Source organism: Heliconius melpomene, chromosome 20 (assembly GCF_056956725.1).
Source record: "Heliconius melpomene rosina isolate 202511_hmr_F chromosome 20, ASM5695672v1, whole genome shotgun sequence".
In the NCBI taxonomy this organism is placed as follows: Eukaryota; Metazoa; Arthropoda; class Insecta; order Lepidoptera; family Nymphalidae; genus Heliconius; species Heliconius melpomene.
In genome coordinates this window covers 1182808-1207075 of record NC_140408.1, presented here as the reverse complement: position 1 = coordinate 1207075, position 24268 = coordinate 1182808, and the positions used below count along the sequence as shown (strand labels likewise).

Below are 24268 nucleotides of genomic sequence, written 5' to 3'. Positions count from 1 at the left end.
AATGTGGGGAATGAGGTGTTTGACACTATATTTCCTTTGTCTTTCTCTGATTGCTAAAAAAATGTGTTATATTTTTAAACGAGTACTAGGTATAGGTATTTATTACATTTTGCGTGATTAGTGTAAATTAGAGAGCAATATTCTTAAAGAATATTTAAAAGCAAATTATATATTCTTTAAGAATATTGCTCAAATTTTCAGCCTAAAAACCTAGAGAGAGAGTAGAGACCTTTTTTGTACAAATTTTCAATAGTAATGTAACTTTTAAGCCAAGGAAATACTTTTAATTTCTTTTTACACCTATACAATAAACACCTATACGATAACAAATAATTTAAACTTTTAATAAAAAAAATATTTATTTTCAATTTTAAAACTACTTAAATATTTGTCCTCTATCGAAAATTATATGACCGAAGCACTTAAAGAATCATCAAACGTAAAAGGCTTAAGCCTCTTAAGTTTACAGGTGAAAAGATTTAATAAGAGACGAGGTCAGCCAGAGCTTAGCGGCGATACAAAGTAACGATTTACACCTAACTCTTGCATATTTTATTTTATTATGTATTTATTTATAAAAAATATCAAAAACATTTAACGAAAAATGGATAATTAAGTTTTTCTGAAAATAATTTGCTTGTTTTTAATCTTAAGAGAATTAAATTCTTAGTCTAATTTCCCGCATAAATATTAGATTCTATTTTCACTAATATGTTTTTTCAACAAATTACAGTGTTAAGATCCGCCACCCACCCCGGAATGTTTATCAAGAAAAGAGCGATACATTACTAAGATCACTTTAAAAGTCACAATTTAAGATCACGAAATTTGATTTGGCTATAAGCATTTTTAGCTTACGTACATTTAAGTAAGTCGAAATTGACATTAAATAAGAATAAAAACGCAACCCACACCCACTTTCTCTCACATTTGCATTAGGACCAGCTAAACTCATGAGTTGTTATTGTGAATGAATTGATCAATTGAATGATATTGAAGCGTAGTTGTCACATATATTTTGTTAAATATCTGAATGTTAGCTTTTAAGATTTGCTTGAAAATATTTCTTAGTACAAATGAGACTTCGTGGTGCTTTGGGGACTATAGACACGATGGTTGTGGGCTCAATCTGACACAATGTGCGGCGTTGAGTTCCGCCGTAATATCTCACATATTAGTCGGAATGTATTTACGACGTGTATTAATACTAAGATTCATCTGTCTACTCTCATACTGTCAGTCGGGTTTTAGTAAAGAGATTTCGCAGTAAGTACCATTTCTCACGCGGTCCCTTGCCAATTTTCTCATTGAACCAATCAGGGCGAGCCACCCCATGCGGGCGAACTCTATTGACGATGACAGTTTAATAGACTCCTGGAAGATTGCTTTTCAAGATAAGTAACAGCTATTGTAGACTATAACCAATCTTATTAATGAAGTAAACGTTAGAATTGACTTCTTTAACTGTTCCTTCTATATATTAGAAACATTTCAAAATACCAAACAAGAAGCTTAGAAAAACATGCATGTAATTCAGACAGCTCTCTTCTATTATTCAAAATAGAAAAGCTCCTGATACTCATCTCAAAAATATTAATCCATTTTATAACATTTGTACATAGCTTAAAGAAGCCATAAGAATCCATAAACATGACTGGTCAAGATTGAACGAAAAAGGGTGAAAATGGAAATATGAGGCGTCTTGGTAGGGCTTCCTGGATAACTATGAAACTTTTATATTATTTTTGAGCTTTACGCTGTATGTTGCATATAGGCTGAGAGAACCAAATGTTAATACACTCCGTTCCCCACACTCCGTTCAATTTTCGAGACTCTTGACTCAACTTCCTTTAGGATATCCAGGAATCTCTTCTATAATCGGTAAACAACAGATAATTACAACAATATATAAAAAATAAGAAAACAATGCGAAGACGTCAATTCAATGACGTGTCAGCCCGTCAGAGTTCATAACTTCGAACAATTAGTGATTAGTAGGACCAATTGTGACAGCGAACAGCGACCTTAATAGGAACGAATGTCGACCTAAATCAAGGAACGCGTTATTAGTTTGGCATGTGGATGCAAGAATAAGAAAGAAAAGAGAAGTTGAGAAGCCATGGTTGTGGGTTCAATTATGATTATTATTATTTATAAAGTCAGCTTCACGCTGTATCCCGCACACGGCAGGTTAGGCAGGGGGAATCTAGTGTTAAAACACTCCGTTCATACGAGTGATTTAATTTTAATTTTGATTGAATTTAGTAAAAGTTAACGATAGATGGAAATAACTATGATATGATATAAACAAGCGTATAGTGTATATAGGCAAAGTTAACATAGTGACAAATTAAGAAAATATTTTTTTCTCTTCTTATCACAGTTTTATCTCTTTATCACTATTCTGTTAAAAAAAGAGGTATACATATAAAAACAAATATTTACTAGTAATTACATGAATGACACGATTTTCTAATAAAGCGATTGTACAAGACATACATACAAACGAGTACACTGTTTGCTAGAGATAGGTGCGCTACAAGTGTCGCAACGCTACAATAAAATGTTATATGGTTCTCTTAAAAAGGTAGTAGTAGAGTTTGTTTGCTAACGCGATGGCTGTGAGTTCGATTCCTACTTAAGGATTTTTTTATTTATTTTTTTGGATGATTATATTTAAGTTTTGTTATTATTTTCTCGCTCTAAGTATATATTATCAGCTCGCTATGTCCTTAACATTTATTTCACTGTCATTTACAGGATCAGCTTGTAGCTAAAAAGGTGTAATAATATTTTTACTTATTAATATTTCTTTATCTTTTTTCGTAGTTTTTTGAATAATTATATATTGTCGTAGCACAGTTGGAACACGTTTAGTTGAGCGCTATGGTTATGGCTTCAAATTACATTTAGAGGGGGTTATATTTAGAATGTAGTCGTTCGATTTGGCTTGACAAGGTGTGAGCCACCTATGTTGCTCTGTAAATTTTAGATCAAATATGTGTTAAAATATATATACTTGATATTTTTTAATTAAAATTGCGTTAGAGATAGATGGTGCTACATAATTTTCTTTTATATAAAAAGACAAGCTTTTTAAAACTTAAGTTCTACAATAATTCATTTCCTTGGTGAAACATGAACTCATAACCCTCGTATTTACAATCACACGCTGTACAACTGCACCAGGACGGTCTCTTAGGCATTTTTTAAATAACTCCAAAGTCATACGTATGTATGAGATTTAATTAAGAAATCAACCTATATTAAATAGTAAATATTAAACAACACACCATATGTACCACAACCACAACCAATTGTACAAATAATTTGTTATTCTAAAGTACTGTGTGTTTATATATGGAATTCTTGCCACATTTTCAGGTATAACTTCTTCTAGTACAATTTATGGAGAATTTTTTTCTTTCTTTCTTTCTCTCTTTTGGTTTTTTTTTAGTTTCACGCTGCAAATAGTAGTGTAGATAAGGTAACGCTCCGTTCCTGATTTCCGCGAAATTAAATGAGACATACATATTAATATGCATTAAATAAATTTCTTGGTGGTTTTAGCTAAAACAGCGTATGACTGCCAACGCCACGGTTGCAGGTTGCAGCTTGATATATTAAATTTATATAGCGCGATTGACATAGCGCGGCGTTGAGATCCGCCAATCAACACGCGATTTACATATACTGGAAAGGAAGCGGAGATGTCTTAATACTAGGTTCCCTCTACATTTCCTAAACAACAAAACAAGTGTTAAACTATTTACTTTACCAGATTAAGGAAAATCAATCAAATAAGAGCATTTCATCAACTTTTTATCGAACCTACAATCATCAAATACACTTAGTGCTTCATTACTATGCCATGATGATATTAAGAGTATACAGTGCAAACAATATTACAATTCTAAATAGATATGAGGCAAACAGTGTCGTAATAACAACAAAAATAAAACGCGAGCCAGGTGGCGCTTGCGAGTCGAGTCGAGTCGTGACTTGTGAGTCAGTCGCTGACTCAACCATGGACTCGAGGATGGAGACAAGGGAATCTATTAAATTAAGATAGATTTTGTGTATGACGTTTTGTATTTGTCATCAAAAATCTTAGAAATAAGTCGTCGCCTGTATCTTTGTCTATATGAGTGGGTTTTAACTTTAAAGACGTAAAATAAAAAAATAGTTTTTATTTATTCCAGTAGGAATTTCGAGAAATCATCTCTTAGTGCTCCCCTATATTCCGTAATCTATCTACATACTAAATTTCAAGTTTTTAAATGAAGTAGTTACAACGATATTAGTCCCGAAATGACTGTGACAGTTGCGGGTTTGATTCCCACTCGGAGAAATAAATTATAATACAACAAGACAAAGCGCAGCGTTCAATGCCGCCACTCAACACGCAGTGTCTCGAAAATTAGGTGGAAAATGGGTAACCTAATAGCCTTAATATTAGGTCCCTCCTCCCTATGCAGGATACAGGTGAAGGATTAAAAAGAAGTAAGTTTTGCAAGTATAAGCTGCATCCATTTGTACATATATATATATATATATATATATATATATATATATATATACGTGGTACGTTCGTACGTACCGTCTAAGGTGAAACGCTCGAAATAGTCCCCTCTTCCGCCGCCTAAAATATCTCCGTCGTTACAAACCCTCGAGACGAGACTGTCAAAAGTGGGAATATGTCATTTATTTATTATTTTTAGTGTGTAGAATAAAAAAACTGTTTTTTATATTCGTTTTTAAGTATACATATATTTTTTACTTAATAAACTCAATTGCTAAGTTTCTGAATGTTATTTTATATTTTTAAGTGTACATTTATTGCACTTTTATAGAACAAAAAAAAAACAATTAAAATATTAACTCTTTGAAAACTAGTAAAGAAAATGAGAAATAAATCAGTTCTCAAATCACATCCGAAATCGATTTCCACAGCTTCCGCAAGAAAATCGTCACACCACATGAATACGATTATCCAAATCGATATTACGACAACAAGCCACACCACTGGCTGTATAGATATATTAACTTACTGTCAATATGAGTCAGTCGTATAGAAATACGTTTGGCGAACGTATCCGGGGATTGAACTCGGTTTATTTGCGTGGCTGGCACTGCGCCAGCGCACCGTTGTTGTATGACCTTATTCATTCTATAATACGGTTAACGAGTTGTGGCCGCTCTGAAGTTAGGATTTATGATGTTTTGCGCAATATTCACGCGCGATGAAAATAATCAAAAGTAGAAAAATCCCAGAATGGGATCTGCGCGGCCAATTGACAGCTTCTACAGACACTTTCAGAGAGGCCACGACTCGTCGATCGTACTGCACTATATACATATATTTATATTCGTGAAACCGTTTGTTGTAATAAGTATAGGTGGGTGTGTTAGTGATCTAGTTATTGATGTTTTTCGGCTGAACTTAAGAATAATAGGAAAAAATCTTTTTTTCTATCTCCACATATCTATGATATACGCATCTATCTATGTGAGTTCTCTATAAAGAAAGTTGTCTCGCTTAAATATATTAAAACTATTAAAAACCTAATGTTGCTATTGCTAAAAGAAACATTTCAAGATTTTTAATTAATTCAGTGGAATGTCAGATTTACATAGTCCTTTTCGTTTTCTCTTAGATACATATATTTATATTTTTAAATATAAATTAATTTTAGATTATTAATAATATATTTAATACAATTTAAATATTTACCCACATAAAATCCTAACTCTATTATCAATCAACATGTAACTAATATCAAAAATATCTTTCCAGGATATTAGTAGGTGCACCAGAAGACGAGCCTTACCACATCAACGGCGTTAAACGCCCAGGGGCAGTCTACCGCTGTCGACCTGGACACCGCGGTGCAGTGAGCGAGGGCTCCGGGAACCCGTTGCAAATGTGCTCGCTTATGGAATTTGATAAGAATCGATGTAAGTTATAGTATAATAGAGAAGTATAATAAATATTTCACTCTTCCATGTGAGAATCGAATCCAGAACCCTAACGTTTACAGTCTCTACAATAAATTGAGCTAAAATAAATCGCTTAACTTGCCTTTGCCTTCATAATCTCGAAGCACAGAAGTAGTGCACAAAACGACACAGTAGATCTCCCAGATTCACAATAATAAATACGACATTGTTTGAAATGTTTTGTACAAGCGTGTGTCATATGTCATGCCACTGTTCCATGCTCTCGTGCCGCGTGAGCCGCGTGACCGTCTTCAGACGTGATTTATGGACATCTTTATTTCTTTACTACTTCTGCTATAGCTTTAGATACTACTAGAAGCTACTAGAGGCTACTCGAGGCCAACGTGGATTCGTTGAAAAAAGTAATTCAATTATTATTCTAATCCTATCGGGTGAAATGAATAGATGAAGAACGACGTTCAGTTTAATCTTTTAACAGGCAATGTTTTTAAAATTGGCCGGAAAGCGGAGAAAAGAGTGTTTTAACATTAAGTTCTCTCTGCTTTTATTCCTAGTTATACCATATTTGTAGTTTTACTTAAACAGACGGTTACACTTTATAATATGTCAGGATTTAAAGGAAAGCGAAGCCTTAGAAGGGTTTAGTAAATCTCGATTAGGTCTTGCTTAATAAATGATGCGTCAGATTTGGCTTGAAAATGAATATCTGTCCAGATTTTACTGTGGTAAAAGAGTCTGGTGCAATATTACAAGTATAAAGAATATTAAAAATGAAAATAATTTAACATTTGAAGTAAAAATAGTTTAAATATTTAAACCCACTGCCCGATGATAATTAGGCACTTTTAACATTTTTTTAGACCAAAATCATCGTTGTGTTCCAAATATTTAAAAATAAATATGAAAAAGTAATGTTAACCTATTTCTACTGCAAAAATAACATGCGCTATAAAACCACCATAAAATAAAAGTGCCTAAGTGTTTTATAGTTAATTGTGTAACATTCGTCGTCTACTAACAATGCTGATGGGTTTGTACCCATTATATCTTAAATCTATAGTTTTAAGATTCCAACCGCGAACAAATGTTAGAACACTTGTATACTCGTATGTTGCAATGAAATGAATGTGACCAGATTGTTACGAGTCGAGCTTTGCGAATGAAAGAATGACTTTTGTTGTTGGTTTCCATAGAAGAAATATATATATTTCATTTTTAAGAGAATTAGAGACATATCACTTCTTTATCCATTTGTCGAAAATTATACTTATGTACATATTTTTTTATATTTTTAAAATATATTTCCATACAGACATGACATTAAAACAAGAGCTATTTTCTTTCAATTTAATAATTTATACAAAACCAGTAATCATAGAGTAGTCATTTTCTTGCTTTGGTAGATAGTAGACAATGTCTAGAGAGTGATGGGTTGGGCGGAGTGTGGGAAACGGAGCATCTTGATATTAGTTTCATTTTGCCTGCCCTTTTTAATACGGGAAACAGCGAATCTAAAAGAAATAAAACAAATAATTAAGAAAAACTACTATTAATAATTAAAACTTTTCACTTCTTTAGTTAGCCGCCTTACAAAAGCCTATGTGAATTAAATTCATTAGAAATACTGGCAGTATTAAACAAAAATAATGAACACCTAAATATTCCAAATATTTGCTTTCTCTGAACTCTGGCCTGTTAATTCGTTAGTATATAATTACCATGTATTGGGTATTGGGTGTTGGGTGTTGTAGCGTGGGCGGCGGCGTGGGCGGCGCGCGGGCGGGCGGTGCGACACCCGAGCTTTAGCTACCGATTATGCAATTAGCTTTGTGAATTTAAACTTATTTAAATGTTATTTGCTGTTTACATTCCTTTTTACTACTCCTAGTGTGGACACACTTCGTTCTCATTAAGATCACGTATCTGTATGTTAGTTCTTATATATTGTATTTTTCGTTTGTTTTATTATGTATCCTGTATATATAATAAAACGAGCGAATCCACATATAGGGATATATATATATATATATGTAGAAGCATCAGAAGGGGCCTCAAAGCGGTCTTGGTTGTTACTATTCTTTTGTGGGCGTTGTAGCAACAGAGATGTTTAAATAAAAGTCACACTTATATTCTTCAATGTCTAATTACTCGTTTACATAACAGTTTTACAATAAATCTCACAAGATTAACAAAATTACAATAGATTAGGAGCCAATAGGTTAATTGGTGAACATCTCACGCCATAGCTGTCAACCAATGACGTCTGCTATTACTCGTGGCTACACCTACTACCCTATTCGGGGTTACCCGCTCCATTTTAAATATTCTTCTAATATAATCCATTACATAAATCAATTAAAATCGAAATGTAATAATTGCGAAATTATAATTAAAACTAATACATAGCAGCGCGCCGTCATATATATATATATATATATATATATCCCTATATGTGGTTTCTGAGAAAATTAAATATATGTATGTATGTGTGTATATATATTTAATAATAGTTATGTAAGTATATGCAAGTAATTAATCTTAGTATATTATGAAACTGTGCCTAATCATGCCGTGGCAGCTTATAAGTAAAGCAACACTAAGCCAATAGTTTTAAGTCATGTTTGTAATATCTGATTAAGTGTATGTTTTGTTAGTTGTCCTTATTAAATAAATAAATAAAAATAAATAAAGATACTTTCGTTCTTCACTTTTAGCCGAATTCAAATCAATTTCTTCACTTTTAGCCGAATTCAAATCAATTCAATTCAAAAATTTTAGTCTAGTCGGCTAGTCATAAATAAAGTACGAGTATATAGTTAAGATCGACATAAATGTATGATTTAGTAAACTAGAGCGGACTTGGCAGGATTTTAATACATTTTAAAATTAGTTTAAATTTCGATATATTTCTAAGTAGGTCAATAATTTAATTTGTTATCAGTAAAGTGCGTTACTGTAGAAAGTCGGCGGCGATTGTTTACTGAAGTCGACGTTGATTGCCACAATGGTGGGTTGTGAAATACCACCGCCATTGATAAGATACGGCTTAGTGATGTGCATGGTGTGTTACTGAGATTATACTTATAGTATACTAGCGACCCGCTCGCGGTTTCACCCGCGTGAACTATGTTATTATTAATTTCTGTCTCCATGGCTACGTCCTAGTGACGTCTATGCAAAATTTGAGACTCCTAGCATTTGTAGTAACGAAGTTTCATACAAACTTTCGACCCCAAAAACAACCCCTTAGAAGTCGAATATTGCAAATTCCCGTCTTAGCGAGCACCTACGTCCTATAAGTAACTTCTAGGCAAAATTTCAGATTCCTAGCACATGTAGTTTCTGAGGTTTCGTGATGAGTGAGTGACCTTTCGATTTTATATAAAATAGATTATATTAAACTGTAATGTTATATAGCCTATAGCACTCTTCAGGAAAAAAGTAAATCCGACCAGTTGTTCCAAAAATAAGCAAACAAACAAAAAAATTCCGCTTCCTTATATTAGTATAGATTTCACACTTTTTTTTGTAAAATCGGGAACGCGATGTTATTAGAGTTGCACTTCTAATCTTACAAAGAATTAGAGAGATTTGAAAATAATTGTAAAACATAGCCTAGGTTATTAGATTTAGATATAATATGTTCTTTATCTTAGATTTCAAGTTGCACAGTTATAATATGTATTAATTATGAAAATAATTTCATATTTTTACATAGTTTTAAAAATGTTGCTAAGAGTGTCACATCACTATGTATTTGCGTGCACTATCAGTGTTATCAGTATCGAATGGTTATCTAGTGCGGTTATACAATAAAGCTGCCGAGATGAAATGCACTAAGGAACTTTGAACTTAGGCTACTTATAGATAGATGCATATTTTTTATCGCTTATCTTTTGTGTAGTTCTTTAGGTACGTATAGTTTTATTGACCTACCTACTACTACTTTGCAATCTTAATTTTTTTTGGGTTGTGGATCAACCTGTTTTATTTCTATATATAAAAAAATTGAAAACGAAAAGATGAGTCACTACTAATTGAGTGCACTATATGACTGAAAACGAGATTGCTGTAAGTTCGATCCCGACTCGGGGGATTATATTAGAAAAAATGAGAAACAGAGTGTACTAACACTAACTGCCCTTTTTATTTTTTATTCCAAAAAAAATATGCCTGTTCTCAAATATAAATCAGTTTCATATAAATTTTCAATCATAAAAATTATTTATACGGCAGTGACATGCTTTATCAATTATATATACTCGTAGGTACTTGTCCCCACCGACGCAACACCCAAACTGGTGCAACTCAACTATAGCTAGTACTACTATACTGTAGTTATTAAAATCAATTACGTGGGATCGATATTTGGATTGTGGGTTGTATGTGGGTTTTCAATTCACATATTACATTTTATAATATATACAAAAAATAATAAGTAAAAAATTGGATCATTTTCAAGTTTTTTCCTGAATCTAGAAGGATAATGAAGTCCACTAATATGAGTTTAGAATTTCCTTTTACTCAAAGTTAACCTAACCTCAATATTGAAACATTTTTTTCCTTTAATCTAAGTTATTTTATCTAAAAGTATGTATTTCACGTGTTTTTGCCTCAAGACATCATAGATTGTTCTTAGAGGTCGTCGTGGCGCGGCGGCCGATGCACAAGTCTGCTACAGTAAACGCGACAGTTGAGGATTCGATTGCCATTCACGTGGTAATGATATATTTGATATTTTAATTTCCTCGCTCTAGTACCGAGCTAAAGCGTGGCATTGAGTTCCGCTACTCAAAACGCAATCCGTTAAGAATTCGGCGGAAAGTGGCGTGAGAAAAAAACAAAAACAAAAGTCTTATATATGACTCCAGTTACCAGCTCGAATCGTATGAAATATTCCATCACAACTTAAGTGCAGTTGTGCGAATGCTCCATACAGAGATCCCAAGCTATTAATTTAAGCTTATTATCACTTGTCTCGCCACTTGTCGAATTAATGATACATTGGACGTGCCTTTTAGGAGACACTAGGTGTCACCTGCAGCTTCGTCCACGTGATCAAATGGATATAACTGATAAATTTTTGTAGGCAGAGGGATCCTGGGAACTTAGTGTGAAGACACTTCCATTAACTACTTTCTATCGCATTTTGGTAGCATTACGTGTTGAGAGGCGCAACTCAACGCCGCACTATATCCCGTTACTATAATGAAGAAATGAGAATATTAAATATTTTATTTTCTTGAGAGGGAATTGAATCCACAATCTGTTGCGCGTGTAGTCGCATGCTTGTGACTTCGCGGCAAGATTGGTGGTCCTGTGTATTATAACTGAGAATTGTGTATGATATATTGCACATTTTAGTAGCAGCGGCTACAGGGGTAGCATCCAATATATTATGTAGCTTATAGCCTTATTCAATGGACTATTCAATACAAATATTTTTCAATTTGATCCAGTAGTTGCTGAGATTAGCGCGATGGACCAAACAATCAAACTCTCCAGTGTTATAATATTAGTATAGATTTGCATTTTTTGTCTGCATTTCTCAACATTTCTCAATCTGAGGATCACATCGAGTTCCACCTTATGCTCAATAAAATAAATTCAAATTATATTGCGAAATTAACTACGGCGCTTTAACCTAGATATTCCCGAATGAGAGTTTAGAGTCTAAACCCACCATCTACATATAAATATTAAAAGAAAATATTAGCTAACATGTTTACCAAATAGCACTCCTGCGCATCTTACTACGTGACATTGGTTCTCTTGTAACTGCGCGTGGGTTACACTCTTAGGTGTAGCTAATGCCGTACATCCGGTGTGAATTTTCTTAGCGCAAAAATAACTTTGAAATTGATTGAGATGAACAGTGTTTATTTTTTTTACTAAGAACTTGAAGATTTTTTGGTTTGTTGAGGTGTTTGGATTTGCGATGATTGCGGATTCGATTCCCGCTTAGGTATTTTCATTTATTTATTGCGTGAAGTACGGAAACAACCATGCGAGGAATACTATCCTATCGTGATATAATAAAATTAGTACGGAAGGTTTCATTAAATTCTGTTAGCTTAACCTTCGAAGTTGTAATATTGTTATAATATAAGTAATTAAATAAATAAAATACAGGTTGTAACAAATAAAAATCTTAGAAGAAATATATTTTAATATAATGAAATAAGATTCAATATATATTTCAATTTAAATTATTAATAAACATTATTTCGATATGTGTACAAGATCTTGTATAACAAACAGTTTTTATAACCGCAAGTCACTGCAATTCAGGTCGTTTAAAAATAACAATTTTTCGAAAGATATTGCCGGCCTTGACATTATTTCGTTAATATTATGCTAAAATATATACAAAGATTTATATTTTATAATTTATATAGAGGCCGTATTGACTATAACCGTTATGACTGTAGATTCGATTCCCATTAGTGGAAATAAATTGCTTGCGAGGGAGAAACGGGTGAACAACGTTCCCTTTGCCTACCCTTCTGTATGTGGGTACACCAATATAATTAAGTTTATGGTCATTTCGGAAATGTTATTGTTAAAGGTTTTTAGGTTCCCTTTACGTACAGGATACAGCTAAAAAATAATAATTTAAATATAATTTTAATTCTAGTTGTCGCGCCGTAGGTATATGTTGTAATACCTCGAGATTATATTTAAAAATGACAGCTAGCTAACCGGTATTGTAGATGACCAAATTTAGCTTTTCGTCGTTGATGTCATGTTTGCTTAGCTTAGGTAATCTGGAGGTTTGCAAGTTAACAACAACGGAGTTTGTTTCAGGGTCAATGAAATAAGGACGAAATATTTTTATTTATACATTTAAACTGATTTGCTAGAGATCTATTGATGATGATTTCTCTAGGTATTGCGTGACTGACGGAACTTAACGCTGCGCTATCATAAGAAAATGAAAATATTGAATGTTTTATTTATTATTTATTAATTACCCTGAATTCGAATTAAACCTACTACCGTTGAGTTTACAGTATAACGTTTGTGCCTTTGCGCCACAACTGGCTACAAAAATCTCAATATCAATATTCAATCTTCCCTATACTAATTCCAATTACAACCCAAGTGACGTCATAATCCACTACTAACTTATATTATAGTTATAGCTATTTAAAAATGAAGAGATAATTTAATATGCGCAAACACAATCCATCTTGTGTGTACACGTCGGGTCGAACGTTACGAAGTGGCCCTGATTGGGGCCGCGTTCAGACCGACTTGCAAGCACCAACATTAACGCATCGCGCGTTGATAAAACATAAATCAATGGGTTGCCGCGACTGTGTGTAGGGTGGACTTGTGTGCGTTTGGTTTTTTTTTAAGTGAAAATATTTTTAAAGTATTCATAATTGATTATGATAATATAGAAAATGATCTTTGGGTAACGAATATAATGTTTTAAAGAATAATTATTTTATTTGAAGGAAAACTTGTGAAGTATACGACTTGACTTGGATTTTTTTATAAGAATATAGTTCTAAGGTGTGTATCAGTTCCTTTTTTATTTTAAAATTCAATGTGAGTAAATAGTTAGGCAATTTTTGGAATCTGATAATTTTTAGAAGTAAGTATTTCAATCTACATCTAGGTAATATTTTAAATTATTATCATAAAGCTGGAAAGTTTGTTAGGTAGAACGCGCTAATCTCGGGAACTTTAATTCTTTTTCTTGAATAGAATAAAATATTTTTATGCTTGGACAGTCCATTTTTTGAAAACGGTTCATATTACATAACATTAATCATAAATATTTAGTGTAATTCGATTGAAATTCCACGTCCTAAGACCGCCACTATGGCGTCAATTGATTTATTATATTTTCAATTACATGAATAAAGTTTATTCTAATACATTGATAATATGTGCAAGTAGGTCAAACAAACACAACGCAGCTTTAACGCATTGCATTCATTTATAATAAATCAATTATTTGCATTGAATGCCTATAGGTTGACCTTTTAATGGAAAACCGTCTCGCCCTTATCTTCTGAGCTAATAATAATATACGTAATATGAATATTAATATACTTAAAGTATGGAAAACAGGAAATAATTGTAATATACTGTTATTATGTCTTATTGAACGGCGAATTGAATCGTCGCACTTTGCATATAAACATTGGACATAAATGAGATAGAGGTAGTCTAGTGTGAAGACACTCTGTTTTCCTGTCTTCTGAGTGGCGGAATTCTATGAAGAAATATAAATTATTAAATGAAAAATATTTAAATAAAAGCCCTTATGGCTCTGCTGAGACTTGACTTAATAGACACTTAGTAGGTGTGTATACAGTATCTATACAGTAATAGAAGATTTCCCTAAATTCCCACAGGAACAGGATAAAAAGGGGGTATTGCATTTTATAATTCACGATAACGAAGTAAGGGCCACTGCTTAAAATATTTTTCATAAAATTAAAATACAATTTGTCTGTTATCCCAACAATATGGCCACCCTACTGTAGTATACTGCACATAGCGCCGCAGTATTAGGGACGACTTTGATGCTTCTCGAGAAGCGTCATTTATTTCATTTCGATGCAAGGGCACAGGTCAACGACCTTCGCAACAAGTGCCCGACCCAGACTTACTTAGTACTTAGTCCTTTATTCGCTTTTTTTGTAAAGTGCTACAAGTGGTCTAAAAAGAATATATATTAATAAAAAATGCAAATTGTTGATATCTGACAGTACATTTGAGCTCGTATCGAACGCTTATCTATGGAATAAGGACATAGAAACCAAAAATAAGTTAAAATTACGACATTACTTTCAAATTAGTAATAAAAACAGCAACTTTACGCGAGTTCTACCCGTTAACACACGATGTTTCGAAGTTTGGGCGGAATGTGAAGAAAAGGATAAAACTCTCCCTACCCCATATAACTCGAAACTAAAAAAAACGTGTATGTACGTAAGTATATACACATATAAGAAGTCAATATTCCTTATATTATCTGAAATTCTAAAATAAACCTACATTGTTTTCCAAGATTCAACTAATACGGCCAAGCCAAGGTCCTGCTATCAAAAATGACTATATTTGTAGCGTATGGTTAAATATTAACATAAATGGCCATAAATACATTATATTGTTGAGGTTGAGGATATTAAATTGAGGGCAGTCGTGGCGCTGGGGGTCAAACTGTGACTGTTAGCGTGACAGGTAGTGGGTTCAATTTCCACTTGAGGAAATGAAATATTGTGGGGATCAGACGTGTCTTAATGGGAAACATTAAACACTGGCTTATAATAAGTTTTATATGATCCTAATACACCCAACCCACATATGCAAGAAGCGCGGGTTCGACTCCCGCTACGCTTAAAATTCTTATAAATTATCTATTTTTTTTTATCTTAGTGTCGAATAATATTTTAAACGTTTTTTTTAAATATATGTATATACTTATTTTATATAATTAAGTATACATACAAAAGGGTCGCTTTGCGGCGGAAGTTGTTCGATAACCATAACTTGTCAATCATGCTTAAAGATAAATGACTTTATACTACTTGTTGACGTCATCACGTCGCCGAGACGGCTTGGAGTTCACTAAACGTGATTCAAATCCGTTAGAATTATATTTTAATTTTTAAATATCCATATATAATATGTAAGAACTCGAAACAAGAATATAATATAATTGTATTATTATTTATTTTTGCTTTTAATGAACAAAACTTTTTTTTTCTTTATAAAAGAAAAAAAATTTAAAAGAAAGGATTACAAAATATTAAATTAATTTTCCTTTTTTTTTAAATCTAATTTATCATTCGCATAGTAGACTGAAATTAGGTCTGTATGGTGGGTAGTGTGGGTTAGAACTAAGAAAGGATTTCATGAAATTCCCCAAAAACAGAAAAATTATATAAGTATTTTACGTTTTACAGTTTACACAAACGAAGTTGCGGGCTACAACTTGTCTAATATAATGTCAATATCATTACACACATTTGTTAGAAATTCCGGCGTTTATTTACGTCTCAGACGTGACGCTTAATTGAGTGACTTATCTCTGCGGTTAGAGTCTGGTTTGAGTTTGTTTTTATTGGGCTTGCGTGACGTTGTTTATATTGTTTTACTGTTATTTTACTTGTGTATACCTAAAACAGGTAAATAAATATAAATGTATGTTTTTTTATTTTAGAAATTTTCATTTTTTATTAAAAAAATATATTGTCGCGGCAAAAAAGATGTTCATTTCTCCACACTGTCAAGACAAAGCACGGCGATGACTACCACCTATCACACACACAAGCAATATATCGAATTTGAGCTTTTAGATTGTCTTGATTTCTTGACATTAAGTTCTCTTTCCCTAATGTCCTAAATGTGAAATACACAGCAGTGTAGGCAAAGGGAATCTGAGAACTTAATGAGGAGACACACCGTTCTCATTAAGACAGTTCCGTTCTTGAGGTATTGCATATTTAGTGGAGGAACTGTACCCCGTGCTCTGCCTCGTTATAAGCTATATGAATGGGAATCGAACGCAGAGCCGTCGCGTTACAGCCGCATTCCCCTGCTCTTCCACCGCGTCCACCTCAAACACACGTGCTTGTAAAGCTAAAAAAGTTATTAAGCATGACAACTAACATTGACCATTTGCCCATCTCTCTCCAAACACACTCTTGACTCGTGCTAATAAACAAACAATAAAGCTAATAAAGCCAAGGTTGGCAAACACCGTACTTGGCTGTGCTTGGCCAAATTCTACCAAACCAGTTACGACAGTCAAGTGTCCGAAACACAGGTTTCAACAAAATTTCAACGTCTCATGATTTCTGCTAATATTTGAGGTGTAATTGAAAAAGCGGGATAACAGTACTACTTGATGTTTATATAGGGTTGTTAAATTAGTATGAGGTCCAGTGGCGTAGTGTGTGGCTGTAAACGTGATGTTTGTAGGTTTTATTCTTGATTTTGATAATATTTTCTACTTCCATCCGTTAGATTGCCTGTTGTTGTGCCAGGTGTTCTGTCCTGGCCGGTGACAGATATCAATAATAATCTAAGCTAGTATTGCTTGTTTGGTCAAACGCGTTAATCTCGGGAACTAAGTGTTTAAATTTTGAAAAAACAAAACTTTTATGCTGAATAGCCCATTCCTTGGGCTAGGCTATAGACTATATTATATAAAAGTTAATCGTTTTAATATTATCCACCTTACCTGCGATCAATTTCAAATTAATTTCTAACATTGTTATATAACCTTAGAAAATTTTTGGACATAGTACAACACAATATGTACTTATATTTATTAATGGATACAAATAATAATCATCGTTAAATACTTATAAATAAATGATATAATTCCTTATAGATAATTACTGGGTCCCCTCTATATTGTAATAAATTAGCAACAAGTGGTTCGAAGTCGGAGCCAATTCGTCCAATTTGGTGGCTCAATTGAGTACAGATGTACAGATTGAAGTCTTACGTGGAAGTATTAGCTATACCTTTATAGTTTCATGAATGAAATGAAAGATGAACTTTTAAATATACTTAATAAGCAAAGCGCGGCGTTAAGTTCCGCCACTCGTACGGTACGGAGTGTCTAGGTAGGTTGGTTAAGTGGTCGAACCCAGCGCCGTTATTAGTCTAGTGAGAGAGCGAGGATATACAAATTAATTTCCTCGAATGGGAATCAAACCCACGACCGTCGTGATCAAAGTCAGACGCTACACTGTGGTTTCGATAAGCAATTTTATTCATACATATCATTTCCTCTATAAAGATGTCTGTCTGTCGGTCACAACAAAACTCTTGTTCGAAAGTAAGATGTTTTCAGGATAATGTTGTAGACAGGGTCTGTATATAAATGGTATGGTCGCGGGTTCGATTGGTACTAGGGAAAATAAAATTCTTTCATCTCCTTGGTTTGATAACAAGACAGAGAGAGAACAAGAAGAAGCGCGCTGTTGAGTTCCGCCACTGAACATGTAATGTCTCGAAAATGGAACGCATAAGTGGAGAATGAGGTGTCTTATGTGGTAACTCCTACAGGCGAAATACAACGTCAAGTTTTTCCAGAGCATCTCGGACGGTGCATAATTATATTCTTTATATTTTATACATATAATATACTAGCGATCCGCCCGCGGCTTCGCCTGCGTGAACTACGTTATTATTAATTTCTGTCTCCATGAGTACCTACGTCCTATTAGTGACGTCAATACAAAATTTGAGACTCCTAGAATTGTAGTAACGAAGTTTCATTTCTTTTCACTTTCGACCCCAAAAACAACCCCTTAGAAGTCGAATATTGTAAATTCTCGTCTTAGCGAGCACCTATAAATAACTCCTATGCAAAATTTGAGATTTCTAGCCCATGTAGTTTCTGAGATTTCGTGATGAGTGAGCGACCTTTCGATTTTATATATATAAATGTAAGTAATATGTATAATAATCGAAACAACAAATTTGACTAACATCTAAATAATGTTACTATTGATTATTAGTATGTCTAATGAACTATATAAAGGGACTGCTGTGTTTTTACTTAATAACGCGTATCGGGAAGGGTTCCACCCTATATTTTATTTTTTTTTTACAAATCTAATATTTAATATCACAATGTAGAGTTCATATTTGGCTTTATTAGATATTTGGTTTCTGATGGATGTATTTCAATGCCTTCGCATGTCAATGATCTGCACCTATATTAGTGTGTAAGGGTTATATTTTTGGACCCCTTATATGAAAATTGATGATTGAAACAATGAACATAGTTAAAGTTTTAATGAAAAAGTAATGCATATGGTTGTTTCTTTATTATCATAATTCATTAGAAACTTATAATACACTAGTACTCGCTTCTTGAATATGTTGAATATATATAATATTTACATAAAATTTAGTATGTTATTCTTTATTTGTGACAAACAAGTTATATTACTTGTAATGTGGAGTTTCATCTAAATCTGTTTAGTTGTTTTTGCGTAGAAGTGGAACAAACTCTTTCACTTTTGTAATATTAAAAAGGATACTAGGAAAGGACTAGTTGACACTAGGCTGTTAAGAAACTAGGTTCCTTCTGTTTTTATACCGTAGAGCTAAAAAAATATAAAAAATAACACATAGAATACATAGAATAAATAATAAGACATTCGCCATAACATTCTGAGTTGAAGACATGGTACATTGCCTGGTAACATGTAATTGCTAAACTTATGGGGGGATGGGGCATTTTATTTGAGTCAGTCACGGAAGTACACAAATTATAGGGAGAAAATTTTGTCTTGTTTAAAAGAACGAAAAATATTTTTAATTTTTATCATTCTACCAGTGTTACAAGTGGGGAACGGAGTATCTTAACACTAGGTTCCCTCTACTTACCCTGCTGTGTGCGGGATTCAGCGTGAAGCTGATTTTACTTATAATTATATACCGCTTATTATATTATATTATAAAATATCAACATAGGTATATAAAGTATTTGTAGGTTAAATACAATCCATCATCTTCTTTAATTAGTACCTGTCGCGCTTACGAAAGCTGAAGCTTAATGTCTTAATGTTACTATAGGAGGAGATTACCGACTTCCTTTGACACACTGCTCGTTTTTGAAGCTTTTGAATGATTTAATTATACTTTTGCAATGGTGGAGGATGATTATGTTAAAATTATATATGAGAAACAATATATTATGGAGGTATATGTTATCACTAGTATATGTTTTCTCGTATTAAAGTTTTTAAATGATTGGCAATGACCATAAAATAGGAAATGATTGTATCGGATAGATATGGATTGTGGAATATAAAATCCAGTTTTTTTTTATTTCCATAAAAATTTTCGAATATCTTTATTTAATGCTCTGCTAAAATTTCCATGGAACATCCATATGCCAAATTACTCCTTTATATGTAGTTGTGGCCTTAAGAGTTGAAGGAGCTGAAGAAGTTTTATATGTCCTCGTTTTTATGTAGTAGAAACGTAGTGTTTAAACACTAGGTTCCCAGGTGCACTTAACTTACATTGCTTTGTGTGGGATACAGCGCGAAGTTAAAAAAATGCCAATATAGCTATATATACTATCTCTTTCTTTTGAACAATATGATGATTGATTTCTCGATATATGGCGTTTCGAGCGTGCCAGTTGAGCACAATTCATTTCGCCAATGTCACGTTGTATGGAAAACACACGAAGGAAATTGACCGGTAATAAAAAAGATAAATATACACAATTATAGAATACATGTAAAAAAAGGGATCCTGTGTAAGTACAGCCTTCACCTAAAACAAAACAAACACAAATTTACAATATACACACAACACATTAGATTAGTAATAAATAATATTTTACATGGGTGTTAATTTAAAGTTTTATTTTGTTAAGTTTAATATATTTACATAAAAATTTACATAAAGGACTAAACACAAACATTAACAAACTCTGAACATTTAAAGGACGAGGGACAACAATATGACAAAAGTACAAAATAAAATATTTATATGACAGACAAATATTTTTAAAATTTTATTATATAATTTTTATAGTGTGTAGTACCTACACGATGTAGAACCCATTAACGTTGGTTGATGTACTGTTTTAATTTCTTCATAAGATAACGGCAAGAACAATAAAGGCAAGGCTGTAATTTACTCCAATAATCCCTATAAGGTACGCATTAAGTGCTCGCGATAAAAATCAGGCATTACGTAATCGTCCACCAAATTTGTGAAGCTAAGCTATATTTATTTCTTTAATTAATTATTTTGTTCCGTATAATATTGTAAATTCCGTATAGTAAAGTACCTTTCTAAATATTTCTTAAAATAAAAAAAAAATCCCCTTGAACTGAAGTTGAATTCACAAACAACACGACGGCCACTCTTATTAATTAATTACCACTATATCTTTTAAATAGAAACATTTTAATATTATTAAGGCCGTCATGGCTCGTCTGGCTGTATATGTGGTAAAGAGGCTAAGCGCGGTGTTAAGTTCCGCCACTCGACAGGCAAAAAAACCCTCACCTCGAAAATTGCTAAAAAGGGGGAACGAAGTTTTAAAGAAAACACATAAAGAAAACTTCTTAGGTTACCTCTGCCTGGTATGTGCGGGATAGAGAGTGAAAAAATAATTATAGCACCATAAATTGACTAAGGCCCAAGTGTTTAAGCTTTCGGGTGGCGTCGAGAGTAAAACAAACAGCGGCATCTACTGATTTAAGTGCATCGAGTTTTATGAAGAAAGCCCTCTTGTATCATTTGTCAGACCTTATTAGGATTAGCTGGTGGATAAATGTGAAATATATATTTATGATGCCTTTGTGGTTCAGTGGAGCAATGTATGAGTGTGTAGCGATGGTAGGGGGTTCGAAGAAAGGGTGTATTGTTTAAAATGTTTTGTAGGCATAGTGGTTCATAATATTACTAACTAATACTTTTATTAAATTAGCGAATCAATTTTACATTTTTAAATGTAAATTATTATAAAAAAAAGATACATTTAAAAATATAAAAAAAACCACTCTTCCGAGGGCGGGACAAGGGTCCAAGCCATCCATTACTTATTATTACTGCGATCGATTACAATAATTTTTATATGTATAAATATAATATATTTATTGCTGATTAAATATATTTACTCTAATTTTGAGATTTTTTTAGTAATTATTCAGAAAGAACGTCTATAATTTATAAAATCAGTTGTTACTGACTATCAATTTCATTATATACATTAAACAAAAGCTGTATATTAAAAAGAACGAACGAGACAAAGGGCGGCGTTGAGTTCCGCCTACCAACACGCAATATCTTAAAAATTGGGCGCATGGGGAGCTGATATCAAAAACTCATACTTCAAGCCAGGTGATTATAATGATAGGGAAGTATTTAGTAATTTATATGACAGACACATTAGTGACTCACAAGTCATAACATCTCACATACATAAATGAAAGTAGACCGTGACTACCTCACCGTATTTTCCACGTGAGTCACTCAGTCCAGTAAAATAAGAATATAAAATTATATATGAAATATTTATAGTTGGATTATTTTTTTATTATTTATTATATACTAGTGGACCCGGACGCGGCTACGCCTGCTTGAACTATAGAAATATTTATTAAATATTATATAATATATTTATTTTTATAAGGATGAATATCACAATATAAGTTCATTTTGGGTGACGTTTTCTTAAAACAACAAAGAAACTTTGCAAACCGGTGCTTAGCAACGACGGTTGTTATTAACATGGCAGAATAAATTGCATGTCAAATTAGAAAGTATTTTAATTTATTAGTATATATGTGTAATGTAATATTATATAGCCTATAGCACTTCTGAAGAATGCAGCTTTCATACAAAACAAAAACATAGTAAATCGGACCAGTGGATCCAGAGATCTTAGCGTTCAAACAAACAAACAAACAAACTCTTCTGCTTTATTATATTAGTATAGATTAACAGCTAGTTTAAAGACAGATTTCTTTATTATTTAAAACAAAATATTAAATTTATATATTTTTAGTTAAAGGAAACCTGGGAGAACCTAGTGTTGAAACACAGTTTACGTTCCGTTTCCCACTTTCCGCCGTATTCTGTAGGGATTGTGTGTTGAGTGGCGGAACTCAACGTTGCGCTTTGCTTCTTTACCAGAGCGAGGAAATGAAAATATGAAATATTTCATTTTCTCTAATGAGCATCGAACCCACAACCTGGTCGTGTAAACAGTCGTATGCTTGTACCCCTGCGTCTCGACTGGCCTCAAGATAAAAAATTTAATTCAAATTTATAAATATTTAAATTAAAAAAATGGAAAAATCTTAAATATCCATATAACACTAGATAAATATAATTATACATTTGAATGGTTTGTCTAATGTATCAAGTCGAACCCGCTAATGACTGTCCACATTAATGACGTCATTTCACGCGTCACCACCGCCACATCCGTTTCCGTAGGGTTTTGTAATAAGTATAACAAAATTATGTTTCTATTTCTATTATATGGGAAGGTTTCCGCGAATATTGAGGGCGGTGACGATGTAAGAGAATATTTAAATTGTATTAATAATAAGTAATTATATTGTATTTAAATTATGTTTATTCTTAACTTTAAATTATTTTTTACGCAATGCCAGGAAAATTAGGATTGAATAGAAGACAATATCTTGTTAGCTCCACACTGTATAGCATACAGCAGAGTAGGAAGAAGGAACCTAGTATTAAGAACACTCCGTTCCACACCTTCCTCGGAAATTTCGAGACAGCGTCTTTTGAGTGGCCGAACTGAATACCACAGTTAAAGAAGATTTATAAAATAAATTAATATACAATAGAAATATAATGTAAGACACTAATCTACGAGTAAACTATATATTTTTCTCTTTTTTACTCATTATTCTCAGGGCAGAGGGAATCTAATCTTTATAGATAACAATCTATAATAATTACAGTTTATATTGTATATAGATACCTCATATTTATATTTTTTAATTTTGTTGCAGATAACAACGTGGACAGTGCGCATCGACAGATCGACCAGAAGTCTAACCAATGGTTCGGAGCCACTCTCAGTAGCACTGGCAGAAACGGTCCTATTGTGGTAAGTCTTCATTTTGTCTCTCTCTTTTTGAGAAGGAAATATCTCTAGATAGAGTAATCCACATCCACTTTTTGTCAATAAAACCCCAAATGATAATAAAAGTGAAACTTTTACTATTCCCACTTTAAAAGCATTAAAAGTTGTAAAATCAATAAAATAACAAGAAACTAATAAACAAATTGATAATACTGTCAATTTTATTAGCTTTTTTTTTTTCTTAAAAAGGTTAAAGCTCTACGGATGACTTATACTTATGGCGCAGTAGAACAGCATGTGACAGTAAACGTGACGATTGTGTATTCGGTTCACACTTGTAGCAGTAAATTATTTTAACTTGTTTGCTCGGAGTATCACCACTCAACACGCATTGTCTCAAAAATTGAGTGAAAAGTGAGGAACGGAGAGTTTTAACACCAGGTTCCCAAGTTCCCTCTGTCCACCCTGCTATATACGGGAAAAAGTAAAAACAAAAACAATTTTATTTTCCTTTTATTCTCTACTTATACAACATAAGTCTATGGTGTCTCGAATCTCGACCTCATAAAGCGTTATAGTGACCTATAAAGTTTACGGTCTCGGCTGCACCCTTCCTGTTCCACCCATACTGATTTGATGTGGCACTAGCCTTTACGAATAGACAAAAGGTTGGCGCGACGTCTTCAAATGACAAACACTGTTTTTGTTTATTTTCTATGGAAAGCTCAC

The 24268-nt window shown here is 32.9% G+C and overlaps 1 protein-coding gene across 2 annotated transcripts in view; it reads left to right on the top strand.

The window, feature by feature from the left end:
• The window catches only part of if (integrin subunit alpha inflated), an 85797-nt gene that overhangs the window by 26350 nt on the left and 35179 nt on the right, over positions 1-24268 (top strand). For both annotated transcript variants that reach the window (XM_085204792.1, XM_085204791.1), the window contains exons 2-3: positions 5798-5958; positions 23466-23563. In XM_085204792.1, the coding sequence (XP_085060918.1) occupies positions 5798-5958; positions 23466-23563 (259 nt within the window). The remainder of the gene's footprint in view (positions 1-5797; positions 5959-23465; positions 23564-24268) is intronic.